This window comes from Euprymna scolopes, chromosome 27 (assembly GCF_053919585.1).
Source record: "Euprymna scolopes isolate OS-2025 chromosome 27, ASM5391958v1, whole genome shotgun sequence".
NCBI classification, from domain to species: Eukaryota; Metazoa; Mollusca; class Cephalopoda; order Sepiida; family Sepiolidae; genus Euprymna; species Euprymna scolopes.
In genome coordinates, this window is record NC_136508.1 from 76005475 (window position 1) to 76022974 (window position 17500).

The following is a 17500-nucleotide window of genomic DNA, read 5'->3' on the forward strand; positions in this document are numbered from 1 at the left end:
AGTGAAAGGAGGGGGAAGGGAAAAGGGGACCAGCTCCCGAGAGGTGGGAAATGGGAGCTGGTTAAAGGTCAGGCATGTGGGGTTGCCCCCACATCTGGTCTTTGCTACTCATAGCTAGTCATAGCTTGCAGCATCTGCCGGAACAGATGGTGTTTATTTGCTCCCCCACCGAGCAAATTAGGCACAAGGCCGATTTTTAATGTGAGGAATGAAGGGAGGGGGAAGGGAAAAAGGGGACCAGCTCCCGAGAGGTGGGAAATGGGAGCTGGTTAATGGTCAGGCATGTGGGGTTGCCCCCACATCTGGTCTTTGCTAGTCATAGCTAGTCATAGCTAGTCATAGCTTGCAGCATCTGCCGGAACAGATGGTATTTATTTGCTCCCCCACCGAGCCAATTAGGCACAAGGCCGATTTTTAAAGTGAGCAGTGAAGAGGAAATGGGGACCAACTCCCCGGGGAGTAGGGGAGCTGGATAGTGACAATTGGTATGAAGAGTTGCCCCTACATTGACCAAGGTCTTATATGTGGGGTTTCCCCCACATATGGTCTTTGCTTGCAGTATCTGCCGGAACAGATGGTATTCATCTGCTCCCCCACCGAGCAAATTAGGCACAAGGCCAATTTTTAATGTGAGGAGTGAAGGGAGGGGGAAGGGAAAAAGGGGACCAGCTCCCGAGAGGTGGGAAATGGGAGCTGGTTAAAGGTCAGGCATGTGGGGTTGCCCCCACATCTGGTCTTTGCTAGTCATAGCTAGTCATAGCTAGTCATAGCTAGTCATAGCTTGCAGTATCTGCCGGAACAGATGGTATTTATTTGCTCCCCCACCGAGCAAATTACGCACAAGGCCAATTTTTAATGTGAGGAGTGAAGGGAGGGGGAAGGGAAAAAGGGGATCAGCTCCCGAGAAGTGGGAAATGGAAGATGGTTAAAGGTCAGGCATGTGGGGTTGCCCCCACATCTGGTCTTTGCTAGTCATAGCTAGTCATAGCTAGTCATAGCTTGCAGTATCTGCCGGAACAGATGGTATTTATTTGCTCCCCCACCGAGCAAATTACGCACAAGGCCAATTTTTAATGTGAGGAGTGAAGGGAGGGGGAAGGGAAAAAGGGGACCAGCTCCCGAGAGGTAGGGAAATGGAAGCTGGTTAAAGGTCAGGCATGTGGGGTTGCCCCCACATCTGGTCTTTGCTAGTCATAGCTAGTCCTAGCTAGTCATAGCTTGCAGCATCTGCCGGAACAGATGGTATTTATTTGCTCCCCCACTGAACAAATTAGGCACAAGGCCGTTTTTAATGTGAGGTAAAAACCAGCTCCCCTAAAAGGGGTCACTCTGGTTACCAAAAATAATAATTGTCCCAGTATAGAGGGCTTCCCCTCCATTGACTGGCACAAACCATCCCAAGTGCAGCATCTGAAGAACAGATACTACACTTTGATCTTGTCGCCCGTGCCACAGAGGGCGGGGGCCGGTTACCCAGAAGAATGTGCTGCAGCGTTTCTACCACTACTCAAAGTTTTAAACGTGGGACAAAACATCAAATTATATTTTGGCCAACGAGATCATATTATGAACTATGCAAATTGTCGGCGTGTCCTTATTTACTTGTCTCTCCACGAGGGCAGATTTAAACACAGGAACGAGTTTGAATGTGGGTAAAATCCAGCTCCTACAAATGGAGCGACCCGGATTGGTACAAACATTTTCTCCGTCTAGAAGGACTGAGCATTGACAGAAAAGATGAAGTGTAGCACCAGAACAGATATTACACTTTACTCTTAGCTAAATGCCAAGCAGATGTTCTGTCTGTAAATCCATCGTTCTCTCGTGATTTTCACATTGAATATAGGCATAAAACTCATACTAATAGTTTTTTTTGTAATTGCCTTTCTCCCCGTAACATAGCGCGTATGGCGCCTGTGTGAGAAAATCAGTAGCAGCCGTAAGATACCTGACTAGCATGAATATAAGGAGCAGCCGTCTTGGTGCATATGCAAAATAAGCAGGTATGCACGAGGGTAGATGAGAAAAAAAAGGGGAAAATGATAGTCCGTGGTCGAGCGAAAAGAGAAGAAAGTCCTACTGTGGAAGATGGACGCGTGATTGGAAGGCGAGAAAGCACTGACTATACCCGACGTCAGTTGCGGGGGGAGAGACCTTTAAAAATCACATGTTATAAGGCAGCGCATTGTAAAATACATGGATGTGCGAAAACACTTTTGAAGATAATGAAATGCGTTATTATTAGAAGAATCACGAATAAATGCTTTTCATTTGAACTTAAAAAATGCCGAGTCGAATTTTTTTCTTTGCTTTTATTTTATTTGTCCCTTGGTGATGGTAGCAGACAACGTGCGAGTCCGAGAGGTTAGATATATAGTGATACGTTTCAAGTGTAACGGCCACGTTACATCTACAATAATATCTGATACAAGATTAAGGGCCGTGGTCATTACTGATCGTTATTGATTATTGTAGGCGTTCCTAACTTATATAAATTGCTTCAGTCAACCAATATGTCCTCTTCAGACAAAAGAATACCATTTATAAGTTACGTATTCTGGTAATTTTTTGTTGAACTCTCTGTTGAGACAGTGATCAAACACTGGATCATGACTTTATGACCAATCAAGCTCAAGCGGAAATAAACAAAATAACTTTATAATTGTCATTCGCTGCTTTCACAGATATAAGCTTTGTCTGGGTCTCAAGTGTAATAACGTAGACTGAATTTAGAAGGTTTTAGGGTGAGTTATGGTCTACCTTAGAACTGATTTATTGGGATATCTGAGTAAATGATCAAGGTCTATTTCATGGAAAGCAAAAGTAATACCTCCAATGATAACTTCGATTCTATTACTCGTAGAAACTCAAATCTTGGCCAATAGAATCTTGGGTCTTATGTAAAATTGACCTTTAGTCTTGACCTTGAAAGGTTAGGTTAAGTATGACATTTTGACGGGAGTAAATTTACGTTGTAGGCTGAAAGACGTGCAGTTTCACGACTGACTTATGTTTTAGCCATAGAATCAATAAATCTACTGATAGATTCTGCCAGCTATTTTTCCACATTACAATAGTTAAACTATAATAATTTACCAATATTGGTAAAAAAAGAACAACTATTCAATAGATGGGTGTGTTCATAAATAATCTGTAGGCAGAATGGCATTTTATCACCGTTGTTCCTATTTACTATGCCTCCCCACGGGACAGAGTTAGACAGCAGGGTCGGTTTTTTTTAACGTGGAGAAAAGGAACAAAAATAAAAATTGTCTCAGGCGTGAAGGATTTATCCTCCACTCACAGAGAACAAGAAATTGAAGTACAGCATCTGAAGATCAGATACTACACTTTGATCTTGACCCGAAGGCCAGGTATTTATTTGCTCTCCCACCGAGAAAATTATGCACAAGGCCGGTTTTTAATGTGAGGAGTGAAGGGGAAATGGGGACCAACTCCCCGGGGAGTAGGGGAGCTGGGTAGTGACAATTAGTATGAAGGGTTGCCCCTACATTGACCAAGGTCTTATATGTGGGGTCGACCCCACATATGGTCTTTGCTTGTAGTATCTGCCGGAACAGATACTGCACTTTGATCTTGCCCCGAAGGCCAAGCAACTGGGTAGCCTTTTTTTCACCGTTGTTTATGAATCAATTTATTTTGCCATCTAATTTACATATTGTTTTACACCATAAATACATATGCAAATTAGATGTAAAAATAATAAGTCGCTTTATTTCTATACTAGCGGGGGTACCCGGTGTTGCCCAAGTGTTTGTTTCCGGGACGGGGGGAGTTTTAAAAAATGTTATGGTAGGTAAGTAGGAAGGATCAAACCCGGAGTCATGAGTAAAAGTAGGAAAATAAAGTGTGAAAAAAAACAACAAAAAAAAACATCTGCAACGTTAACAGTTCGGCCACCAAGAAAAGTCCATTCCAGTTGTTTAGGGAAAAAAAAAACGACTACGGTAGGTCGGCACGAACGTGAAAATATAATGTGAATTGTCCAGCACGCTAACCACTACGCCACAGAGCACTGCAGCTTAGTTTAGTGATTTTAAATAACTTGACATGAAAGAACTACGAAGCCAAACCGGTGTTCTCTTCTCAACTGTTCCTTGTGAACGATCCCCAAACGGTGTTAAGTGGTGGCAGGGGGAGGAGGAATTTATTAGAGAGAAAATATTTTACCACTTCCATTGATCTTAACCGATTTTGGCCGTGACTTCTCAGCAGAAAAAGTATAGAAATCTAAGATTATCGAGGAATTTGAGAAATAATAAGCCTATAACACACCTCAGATATTGTTCTGCCGTTTGTGCATATTATATTTGCATGAAATATCTTGATTTTTAATCCTATTAATGTCAAAATCAGACGGGAAAAATGAGTTCATTTTATTTATATAGAGAAGAGAAGAGAAGAGAAGAAGAGAAGAGATTATCCATAAGGAAGTGATGAGACGAATTATTCGCCGTGCAATGAAAAATGCCGCAAAATATACCCAACAGTTCATTGATTCTATCTGTGATAGCGATTCTAACCAAACGGGTAACGGATACGTCCAGAATAGAATAAGTACATTCACATTTATAGATCAGTGTAAACAGATCATAACTATATAACTACGATTATATAGTATCCAACAAAAATGAAGTCTCAAACTGTAAAATAGACAAAAACGAAAAACAAACAACACGCTCCAACCGTCATGAAAGGAGAAAAAACGAACACACATAAACACTTTTGGAGATTCTAAGTCGCGGAAAAAAGCATTTTAAACTAATGAAGCGTTATAATCATTAAGCTTGCTAATAAGTCATCATTAGAAATAGGAATAAGTAGGTGGAATGGACGGGAAGTAGTAGTAGTAGTAGTAGTAGTAGTAGTAGTAGTAGTAGGGATGTGGGAAGAAGAGAAAACAAAACATTTTTAGCCCGGTGACGACAGTCATGCAGCTTCCGATGATCTCGCGGCGTTATTGACGTCATCGTCATCTCCCACGGGATTTCTCAAATGGGAAAAGAATTCGTGGATTGTTGAACAACGTTTAACAGGCTACTAAAATACGTTGTAGACATCAATATACTTTAAATCATTTCCTCATGGCTATTGAGATGACTGCATCGATAAAAATGTTCAGACTTGAAGGTTAAAACATGGCTGGGAATTCGAATTACGTGATCGGCAAAAGAGTCATGCTCCACATTGAAGTTCTAAGAATGAGGATAAAACGCATATAAATGTATATAAAACATTTGAAAATATGCATCATAATATATATATATATATATATATATATATATATATATATGCAACTTTGTCTGTGTGTTCGTTCGTTATAGACTACAGAAACGGATGGACCGATTTTTCTGAAATTTCACATAAAGGTACTTGGTGTGCCTGGCAGTGTTTTAAGCTAAGTTTTGACATCGAAATGTTTCCAACAAATATCGACAACTGATATTCGCTATGTATTGTACGTATGCAAATGAAAATAACCGGCCATTTTCCAGGTCGTTGCTTATTGACGTGCCAAACCGACGCTGACACCGTTATTTATGTTATTGAATTATTCATACTACTACACACTTCACAGCTCAGGTACACACGTACACATGACCATTACAGCATGTTTTTCTTTCTTTCTTTTTTTGACGACGTAACTTCTTAATGTTGTCCCGTTAATTGAAAAAATAGTTCTTCCATTTTTTTCATGAACTTGACTTGTATTAGCACTTTAAATAACATTTATTTATACAAATACAAATACATTAACTGATTAAAAATGAGTTTTTCTTTGACTAATTAATCAAAACAAAACACTCATCATAATAACAATAAAACCATGTTGCGTATACATTACTTATGCATTTACGAACACTTAAAGAGTGTACAGTAGTCAATTGGACAATATAATAATTGTCAGTAATGGATATTCAGTAAATTTGTTTACTTAAGGGGAACGGCTTATCAAGAACTTGTTTACATTGGACTTGAAGACACCCCTATTGTAGTCAGCTCGAAAGCAGGAAAACGGAAGACAGTTCCACAGGCGTGCACTTCTAAGATAGAAGCTTTGTTCATGGAATTTACGTGTATGTTTAGGCACAGATAAAGCGTGGGGGATTATTGATAGTGTTTTCCGCTAGACGAGTGTTTCTTATGAAAGTTTGGCGACGGTGGGCATAGATGGAAGCTCAGTCGAGCACTTGCCATGAAAATAACGATAAAGCAGACAAACTCGCTATATCTCTTCTGCGGGAAAGGGGTTGCAAGGAAGAAAAACGGACATCTCCTTTGAGGCTACGAAGTTTATTTTGAACTCTATCAATACAGGATAAGTCCTTTCTATTAGCTCCTGCCCAGATGTTGCAAATTTCAATTGATATCAGATGGGGATCAGAGCGTTGATGATGTAAATGTAAAAGCTTGGTTTTAGATGCATTAAAAGTAACCAGCCACTCCTTTCCCCATTGTACTACGTGCTCAAGATCAGCGGAGAGAGAATCGGAGAGAACTTGGTCGTTTACGGTCTTAGATGTGCTACCAAAGATGATAGTGTCATCAGCATAAATGTCTACGAATGATGTAAGGATGTGATTTGGAAGATCACTAATGTAAATCAGGTACTGAAATATGTGATGCAAACCATAAGGTGAAAGATATAAATGGATAGAGTAGACAGAGAATATGCAAACGGAATCAATACGAAACAATTTACGTTTAGGAATATAAACGCAGCCAGCTGCAGTTATCCCAATACGACAATGTATTTGTCTTTGTATTGCTCATGTCAATAAAATAAAATAATAAAATGTCATTACAATAAAATATGTTGTACACGATTAGTGGGATCTTGTACGAACTATAGACCATTTACTAGGAAGTACAAAATAACAACGTAGGCTACAAACACGCAGCGGCAACTGCAAGACAATACAAACTAACGAATAAACTGTAGACAGCCTTTCGGATGCCGACATTACTCATATTTTACGAGGGCATTCTACGGCGATAGGACTCACCTGTATGTTTACTCCAAGTTCCGGCACCAGCGGTTGGTCATCTTTCAGCCAACGTACGACAATCGGTAGTTCCCCGCTGCTGATCACGCAAATGACCGTCACACGTTGCCCTTCTCGTGTCCGTTTCTGGAAACTGAAAGGGGTGATAGTCGGTGGCTCTGTAATACAAGAAAGAAGGACATGTACACACTAAATGACAAATTAGCGAGTGTTGCAGAACCACCGCCCCTGATTAACAAAAGGTATATGACATAGACAATAAAAACAAAAGTCCTATATGCAGAGAATTTACGGTTTATTAAGCAATATTTACATTTACATTATACGTTACTTTGCAATTTAACAGCCGCCAAGGGAGACGATCATCTCAAGACAAATATAGAATTAATCACATGTCTTAGAAGTCAGGTATCTAGTAGCGAACGGCTATCAATAGCTACCTTCAGAACATCGACAGTGTTGTATATTTTATAAGATTTTTTTTTGTCATATGCTTGGGTATTGTAAATTTATAAAGTATGTAACTCAACCTTTCTTTATTATCATTTTCTCTTTCATAATAATGTCCTAGGCCTAATTGTAATCGCTATATATATATATATATATAATGGCAGCAAGTGATTATTTAGACACGTCTGGTTGAACACGAAAGAGTTATTTCTTTTTCCGATCTTTTTTAGATATCTTTTCGATTTGCCGGGCGGTATTTTGAATTTCGGCAGACATATTATATGGAATTGCGCCCCGAAAGTTGTTGTTCGGCCATATTCTCCTAAAGCACTTTTAATCGGTGCATCCGATTATCGCCAGGAGCAATTTTTATTGTTTTCTTTTCGCCTTTGAGGCTTATGTATTTATAAAAGAAAACAGCAACAATAGATCCTGACAATAATCGGATGCACCGATAGAAAGCGCTTGTGAAAACAGGGCCGACCTACAACTTTTAGGCGCCATTCTATATAATATGCCAGTCGAATTGAAAAAGATCGCTCGGCAAATCGAAAAGATATCCAAAAAGATCGAAAACAGAATAACTCTGTCGTGTTCCACCAGAATAGGATTTTGGTTTCATACTAGAATTATCCATAAATCCGTAGCGTAAATAAAAAGTCCTGAAGTAATACCAGAATATTAGCGTAACTTTTTTTTTTGCTCGAAAGTTTTAAAAATAGCATCCCAAATGAGAGCAGTGATCCGATGAATCATTATTTTCATTCTTTTGTTTACTTGCCTCACCACGAGGGCACAATTAGACACAAGGTCGATTTTTTTATGTGGGGGAACCGGCTCCCCCCAAAAAGGGATACTCTGGTTAGTAACAAAAATATAAAAAAGTTATCAGTCATGAAGAATTTCTCCTCCATTAACCGAGACTAAAAAAGTGTACAGCAGTATCAGAACAGATACTACACTTTGAGGTATTTATTTGCTCCCCCACTGAGCAAATTAGGCACAAGGCCGGTTTTAATGTGAGGAGTGAACGGGAAATGGGGACCAGCTCCCCGGGGAGTAGGGGAGCTGGATAGTGACAATTGGTCTGAAGGGTTGCCCCTACATTGACCAAGGTCTTAAATGTGGGATTGTCCCCACATATGGTCTGTGCTTGCAGTATCTGCCGGAACAGATGGTATTTATTTGCTCCCCCACCGAGCAAATTAGGCACAAGGCCAATTTTTAATGTGAGGAGTGAAGGGAGGGGGAAGGGAAAAGGGGCCAGCTCCCGAGAGGTGGGAAATGGGATCTGGTTAAAGGTCAGGCATGTGGGGTTGCCCCCACATCTGGTCTTTGCTAGTCATAGCTAGTCATAGCTTGCAGTATCTGCCGGGACAGATGGTATTTATTTGCTCCCCCACTGAGCAAATTAGGCACAAGGCCGTTTTTAATGTGAGGTAAAAACCAGCTCCCCTAAAAGTAGGCAAAAAGGGGGCACTCTGGTTACCAAAAATAATAATTGTCCCAGTATAGAGGGTTTCCCCTCCATTGACTGGTACAAATTATCTTAAGTGCAGCATCTGCCGGAACAGATGGTATTTATTTGCCCCCCCCCCACCGAGCAAATTAGGCACAAGGCCAATTTTTAATGTGAGGAGTGAAGGGAGGGGGAAGGGAAAAAGGGGGACCAGCTCCCGAGAGGTGGGAAATGGGAGCTGGTTAAAGGTCAGGCATGTGGGGTTGCCCCCACATCTGGTCTTTGCTAGTCATAGCTTGCAGCATCTGCCGGAACAGATACTACACTTTGATCTCGATCCGAAGGCCAAGAAAGAAAAAAAGCAACCCTTACCGACTATCCTCACGATGACGTTTCGACTCATCCCTTCGCCTTTGGTATTCGCTGCTGTACACGTGTATTCACCGTCGTCATTGAATTTCTGCACATTATCAACGGTTAGCGTACCGTTCTCCACTCGTTGCCGGTGATTGATGGGGAGGACTTGAGCATCTGCAAAACAGAAAACAGGTTGAAGTTATTATAATTAACGAAAACAAAGAGGGTAGAGAATGGACCTTCGGTTAAATGGCGGCAGACTCGTAACTTTGCCTTTTCTTATTTTAGTTTAATAAAAGGAGAGGAATTTCTGCTTTCTACGACGAATCTATCCATATCATTCAAACACGGTAGGGTTTGAATGATATGGATATGTGGCAGCTTTAGTCACTCAGAACTGCTTTAAAGCTTCACCGCTCACTCATTTTTTGACCAAATTTCAAACAATTATTATAATTTATAGATCACCTATTTTCAATTTTTTGTTTGTTTGTTTATTTTTTTAATCTCCTTCCTTACCCTAAAGATTCAAATATATTGGCTTTAAAATAAATGTATCTGAAAGTTGGTTGGTTGGTTATTTTTGTTTTACGGCATATCAACCCTTTTCGGATTATTTAATGCTGAACCCAAAGATTTTGAAGAAATTTTTTTTTAATAGAATATATTTGTTGTTTTCACGTCGGTTTCTATTTAACCCATAGTTGGGACCCTAAAAGGTACTACCACTCCGGGTCAGAGTGGACCTGGGAGCAATGGTAATTAAAGGGTGGCTCCACACTCCTCAAAGCCCAAAAGCTGGGGCCTCACCACTGGATATAGTTTAAGGTCATATCCAGGACCAACATTGAGGGACTTTTACCCTCTGCAGGGGGGGGGCAGTCGGCGTATTCTAATGCCCCACCGACAGGGCCGGTATCTGACAGAGAAAGGTAGTTGCTGGTAAACAAATACGTAAGCGTATAAGAAGGCTGTAGCAATGTAGAAAACCGGGGTATTCAAATTAGCTAGCGTATGAAGACAAACACACGAAGGTTTTACCAATATATCTTCGTATATTTATCTAGTTTTCAAAATCATTCTCATGTTCAGATCAGTAAACATGAGGATATGGTTTAATATAATTAGAATGATGTAGTTAAATGGCAGTTTTAGTCATTTAGAACTGCTTTAAAGCTTCACCACTCACTCATTATTCGACCAAATTTCGAACAATTATTACAATTTATAGATCACCTTCTCAGCTATATTCTGATTTTTTTTTTCCAATTTTCGTTCAGTAAAACAAAAGTAACGATGAACTTACTGGTGTTCAAAATCGTAAAAGACGTAAGGAGATGAGCGTGTTTTTTTATGACTGGTTTTCACAACCACGTTGTTTCTGTGACTACTGCTGCTACCAAATCACCGTTCTCGCGAAGAGAAGTAACAAGTGAAACAGAGAGAATTAATGAATGAAAAGATAAATAACTGGGGCGGATTTTATTGAAAGCAGCCGAGTGCCGTACATTGTTATTTCATATGTGTATATTATGTTTATGGGGGCAAAAAATAAGACTGAAATTAAACAAAGAACAAGTGAATTCACTGGAAGCTTGGAAAAATCATCGATTACAACAGAAAAATGCGAGCATGAGAAGTAACATGGTTAAGCTTAAACAGGGAACAGTAAAGGACTAATTGTTAAAACTCGAAAAGGACAGGATATTCTAGTAAAAATATAATTCATTCATTACTTAAAATATTGCAGCATTCAGAATTTTAAAAAAATCAATTTATAACATTATATAATCAATTCTTAATGCTGAAATATTTTAAGTAATACATTTCTTATTTTTTTACTAGAATATCTTGTCCTTTTCTTTTCCAGTTTTAACAACTAGTCCTTTACTTTTCAATGTTTAAGCTTAACCATATTAGTTTTCATGCTCGCCTGTTTCTATTGTAATAACTACTGGTTGGCTGAGTTTTTGTAACAAAGCGCGTACGAACGCGCGTGAGAATATATTCGCAGCTGTTAAAGCATGTATGCAAATTAGAACGTGTACGCGAGATTGCGTCAAAAAATGAAAAAGAAAAAAAAATAACAGTGCGTGGTCGAGAAGAGAAGCCAGATGCGAACCGGGCAAAATGGACGTGTGAATACGAGGGCGAGCAGCGTCAGGTGGCGGGAAGACATGGATGTTTACAAATCATATGTGCGTCCGAAAAAGCTTTGGAAATATAATGAACATGAGTTGTAGTGAAAGTACCATAAATAAATGCTGATTCGAATTTTTATTTTTCCTTTGTTTGTTTGTTAGTATGACGCTCAATTATGACCTTGAAGTAGTATGATTTTTAGCTTTTAACACTAAGTAGCTCCACGCCTTATCTAGAGCGATGCCAATAAGAAATACCTGACCTTGGCCGAGTTTATTCTTTGTTAATTTAAACAAGCGGGACCTGTGGAAATTCTACCGCTGACTCATGCGTGTGTTGATGCTGAAATTCTGTGGATGTTCAGCGTAAATGGAGACGCCCTCGTATTGTTATGGTTTTTTTGTAAAAGCTTCAAAGGTATCTATCAAAGTTTGCAGGGACGCCCGGTCATAAAATACGCTTAAATATGATTGTATACATTATTATAGAGTCAATTCGATTCTTATAAAGTTGTGATTCAAAAAGGAATATATATATATATATATATATATATATATATATATATATATATATATATATTGTATTGGTAGTAATTATTAAGTATGTCTACCACAAGAGTGCTCAATGTTTAGACAGAGCTAAAATAAGTTAATTTAGTATACAAACAAATGGCTACACATAAGCATACATGTTTCAGCGAAAACTCAGTAAGGGAATCGCTTCTTCAGGCCAAGGACATCTCTCTGTCATCTGAGAGATGTCCTTGGCCTGAAGAAGCGCTTCCCTTATTGAGTTTTCGCTGAAACATGTATGCTTATGTGTAGCCATTTGTTTGTATACTAAATTAACTTATATATATATATATATATATATATATATATATATATATATAACTTGTTTGCATCACCTTGAATTGAAACCGAAACCAAAACTTATGAAGAATATATATATATATATATATTGATTGATTTATTGATTGATTGATTGATTGATTGATTAGTTGATTTTCTTCTGCTATAGTCGAAACCGAAACAGAAATTATTAAAAATATTTAGTAAAATTATTTATAAAAAAAAAAATAGATGACTAGAGTGCCATTAACTATAATCGAAACCGAAACAAAAACTTATAAATAATTCTTGTTAAAATTATTTATTACAAGAAATCGAAGGTCATAACAATGAAACAACAATCACTCGGAAGGAGAAAGATGTAAGCCTGACACACAAATGAACACACAGGCTATCGTCTATATATATAAAGTAATAGCGTTCGTGTGTGTGTTTGTCTGTGTGTGCAACTCCCTATGACCAAAGAAATATAAAGTGTCTATAGTGTGTGTACACCTCTCCTGGTCAAGAAATATTAATGCCCATTGTAGGATACTTCTGTGAAAGGAGTCATTTATTTTTATGCGTAACATCTAGCTGTATGATTCTTCACATAACATATACATCGACTGAGATATGGTTATTAGCATATCACATTTAATTTATTTAAATTAAATCGTTTTGAATAATTAGCTCCATTATATTACTTATTCGACACAATAGCTTCGTTAATACAGTACTATTAAAAAATATAAGTTAAAATGTAATTATTTAGTTTATTTTCATTTCAATAAAAAATCTTTATTAAACATAAATTTACTTATCATTATCGTAAATCTGAAACCTTTTAATTTTCAAACCAGAAAACCAAGGGGAATAACTGTGACAGTTTAATTCTTTGAGCACGTTATTAAATATTTTGTATGATAGATTTGTTTTCATTTCGAAATATTCTTCTAAGTTGAATTATTGTTTTTAGTTTTAATTCGTAGGTAATATTTTTTCGCTCATTCTTAATTTTTAAGTAATCTTTTGTACTCATGCAGAGAGTGAGCGCAGAGTCCACCCGTCTTTCTCCGGAACATGACGCCAACAGCCGGAGTAAACCGAGCGTCGCTGAGGAAATTAAGCCGAGCGTCGCCGATGAAAGCATAACAAGAAAAGAAAACCTACCTTCAATTTTACATTTTATTGACTGTAAAGAAAAATTTTATAATAATATTTTTTGTTTTGTTTTGTTTTTGCTATATATATATTTACTACTCATGCAGAGAGTGATCCCTGCTGAAATAATAACGTTATCATTTAGAAACACCATTCTTAACAGGGGAAGGGGGATGTTTTGTACTTTAACCTTACAATTGAATAAAAACATATAAAACTTTAATTAAATGTGGACATACGATTTAAAAAATTGCGCGGATCACTGTCTGCATTAGCACCATATATTTTTAGATAAATAATGTTAAAGATTTTTTGGTCAATGTCAAGTTTCTTTCCAACTCCTCAAAAAACTTTAAAATGACGACTTTTATAGGTTTTCTGTGTGTGTTTTTTTAAAAGGTGGTCACCATTTATCAAGGCCCGGAAGCCATTCGGGGATAAGGGTTATTGCGTGTACAGTACGTAAATGTTGAGATTTGATAAGGTGTCTACTTAAGGGGGCGGTTCATCAGGAATTTGTTTATGTTGGACTTGAAGACATCCAAGTCGTAGTCAGGTGGGAAACAGGCAGACGGAACAGAGTTCCACAGGTGTGCACTTCTAAGAAAGAAGCATTGTTCATGGAATCTACGTTTTGGTTTTGGCACAGATAAAGAGTGGGGAAAATTTTTGACAGTGGTTTCAGCTAGACGTGTGTTTTTCGTGAAAGATCGGCGAGGAGAGACCAGGGATTGGAGCTCAGACGAGCACCTGCCATGGAAGTAACGATAAAATACAGGCTCACAAAGTGTCTCTTGTGGTGCTGAAAATAAATATCAAATTTAAATTTGGGGCATGATATGAAGAAATTACTTTTTCAAAAAGTGGGAGATCAATGTCCTATATAAATTTGACGTAAAATGAGCACCCATTTTCTAGCCACCTAATACTTTCTTCATATAAAACAAATTAAACTGTGATTTTCGTTTTTATCAGCCCCGAAAACTGGCCCTGTTTTTTTTTTGTTGTTGTTTATTTAACTAAGAGATTCGTTCATTTTTTATAAGTTAGGACGTTAATAATGCCGCCAGTAAGCTTACATGAGCATTTTTTTTAGGAGGGTATTCAATTATAGAACTTGTATATTTTTTAGCAGTTGCTTCTGTAGTTGAATACACTGTTTTTCCGTAAGTAACGTGTCGACATTAACCATTAAACTATTAAAGCAGAATCGTTTAATATTTCCCATAAATTCTGTTTATATTTGGGGGCTCCACAACCCCCTAATGTAAACAGAATTTTTGTGAAATATTTAACTGCTGAAGCACCTGTTAACAACTATGCATGTTGTATAATAAAAAAAGTATGTTTTGTAAACTGATAGCACAATTAGCGTCCTAAATTATGAGATGAAAAAAATGAACCAATCTTAGTAAAAAAAAAACAAAAAAAAAACAGCGCCGATTTTTGAATATGCTGAAAACGAATATCAGTTAAATTTGTTTTGATATGAAGAAATGACTACGTGTCGAAAAGGTGGGTGCTCATTTTACGTTAATTTATATAGGAAAGTGATCCCCCACTTTTTGAAAAAATGTCTTCATATCATGAAAACTATTAATCTGCCCCAAATTTAAATGTGATATTCGTTTTCAGCATCACCGAACAACTTTAAAAATGTTTTTTGAGGAGTTGGAAAGAAACTTGACATTGACCGATTTTTTTGTTCGAGAAAAGGTTCAAAGGTAAGTCAAATAAACACTTTTTTTTTTGTAAACTTTTTTTTCCAAGAAAAATTGAAAAAAAAATTATCTTTGTTTTTTGGGGTGTTATTTTTATTTTTAATTTTTTTTCTCAAAGAAAAACCTGGAAACTAGTAAAACTGAAACAAAACTGGGTGGAATAGATTTTTTTTCTTTGTCTTTCATATTAAAACAGATACTGTTGTTGTTCCCTCAGACCGGTGTTTTATTAATGGTGTGTGTGCGTAAATCGTATTCCGCATTCGCGCCGGAGGTCTTTCTGTGTTGCTCACTCAAACGCCCACAATGGCAATTGTAGGCCTAGACTTGTCAAAAAAAAGTACCAGTCCGGATGATGTAAAGGTTCGGCATGTGGTAGCCTGACACCTCCAGGCATAGCCATCGCCTACCTTTCCTTGTCCACATCACGCACAAGTTTCCGTCCGTGCCAGTAATTTTTTTTCTTGACAAAAGTCGAGGACTCCAGTTGGTGTTTCCAGCTGCTCACTTAAGGCTGTAAAATTCATGTTTTTTTGTTTGTTGTTTTTTTTCGTTCTGACGTTAAAATACGAAATGGTGTGCTTTTTTTTACTAATTTATTTTCTTTTCTTCTTCTTCCAAATTGTTGTCTGCTGCTTTGAATTTTCAACTCGCACGAACGCGCGTCGCGTTGAAAACCATAACGCTACATTGTCATTGGTTCAGCTTTATGTTTCGTCAGACGGCTTAATTTTCTCGGCGACGCTCGGCTTACTCCGGCTGTTGACGTCATGTTCCGGAGAAGGCCGGGTCTGCGCTAAGTTTCGTCTGGATCACTCGCTGCATGAGTACAAACCTTTTTTTATTTGCTATTGTTGAGATATCCGGGTTTTTTTTTCAATGTATTTAGTAGTTTTACGCCAATATAATTCATCTTTCTGTTTATAATTGTTTATTTTTTATTAAAAAAAAATGACAGCCATTGAACTATAAGTGGTGTTTGCCATACTTATAAGTAAATGTGCACTGAACAGATAGCATAATATTTAAAGTTAAATTCCAATTTTGATATATTAAAACCATTGGAACGCTGAAACGTACACAGTAAATCAATACGCTGTAAAATGCTCTTATGGTTGTAAACGGGTTAATGTAGATTTATGTGTAAAAAAATGCGTTAAAATAACTTAAACGTGATACGGAAATGAATGATGTAAAAAAAAATGAAAAAAGTATAAACAATTTATTATTTGGATAATTTAAACGCGAAAAAAAAAGCAATTGGGACGCTGAAAACGTACACAGTAAAACAATACGTTATCAAGGGGTTAAGATTGATTTATTTGCAAGAAAATTGTGACAGTATAGTTGTAATACAGTACAGTTGCAAAACATCCACACCCTTCCCATGTTAAATAATAATATCTAAATAATAGCGTTAATATTTTAGTGCGTTGGTCAAATTCTGCAAAAGTAGCGATTTATGTTTATTTGTTTATGCTGTTATGGGTTTATGTTTATGTACGCATACGCAACCGGAAGTCGTAAACTGGATGTTGGGTTACAATACCCGTTACAAGGTCATTTAAGTTTTATAATTATATAGATTTAATATTAAATATTTTTTTACCATATATGATATCACATACATCGCTATGGTATAATTATTACCATAAATCGGTATTTTTTTTAGTTTACCGACCCCTCGGCATCCGCCTTTGAATTGTCGACTTTTATATGTTTTGAGGGACACTGAGAACGAATATTGCATTTATTTCTTGCGCAAGATAATAGTTATTCATATTTGAAGACATTTAGTATCCAACGCAATCACTACAGTTTGGCCAGCAAGATGGCCGCCCGTGCATTAACTAAAAAACACCAAATATGATAAAAAAAAAAAACATTTATTGTCGTTTTTTGACACAAACCGATTTTTTTCTTCTGACACCAAATCTAATAACCAGACCCGTCGCAAATTTACCGTTTGGATGGTATGAACTCCTGGACCCTGGAACTTTTTGAAGAAATGTTAGTTTCAATAAAGTGGGGGATCACTTTTCTCTGATAATTTAACATAACATGAGCACCCACACGTTCACCCCACTCCCTCCACAAAACATTTTGTTTATATTGGAGCGGGGGGGGGGGGCGGCGGCGGCCGGAGGGATGTTGGGGCGTTGTAATTATACTATCCTGAAATGTTTCCTGTGAAGGAATGTTTTGCAATGAGCATAAATAAAAGACAAGGTCAGACGTTTAAAACCATTGGCGTAGAACTGACATCAGACTGTTTCAGTCAGGGTATGTTCTACGTCTCCATCAGCCGGACAGGAAGTTCAGAAAAACTCTACATTCTGACTCCAAATC

At 37.6% G+C, this 17500-nt stretch overlaps 1 protein-coding gene across 6 annotated transcripts in view; it reads right to left on the reverse strand.

The window, feature by feature from the left end:
- Positions 1 to 17500, reverse strand: part of LOC145248920 (cell adhesion molecule Dscam1-like) — a 401357-nt gene that overhangs the window by 147605 nt on the left and 236252 nt on the right. For all 6 annotated transcript variants that reach the window (XR_013863428.1, XM_080110708.1, XM_080110707.1 and 3 more), the window contains exons 10-11: positions 9310 to 9468; positions 7029 to 7186 (exon numbers count right to left, since the gene is read on the reverse strand). Coding sequence is in view for 5 of the 6 variants with exons in the window: in XM_080110708.1 (XP_079966834.1) it covers positions 7029 to 7186; positions 9310 to 9468 (317 nt within the window). In the remaining variant the exon portion in view is untranslated. The remainder of the gene's footprint in view (positions 1 to 7028; positions 7187 to 9309; positions 9469 to 17500) is intronic.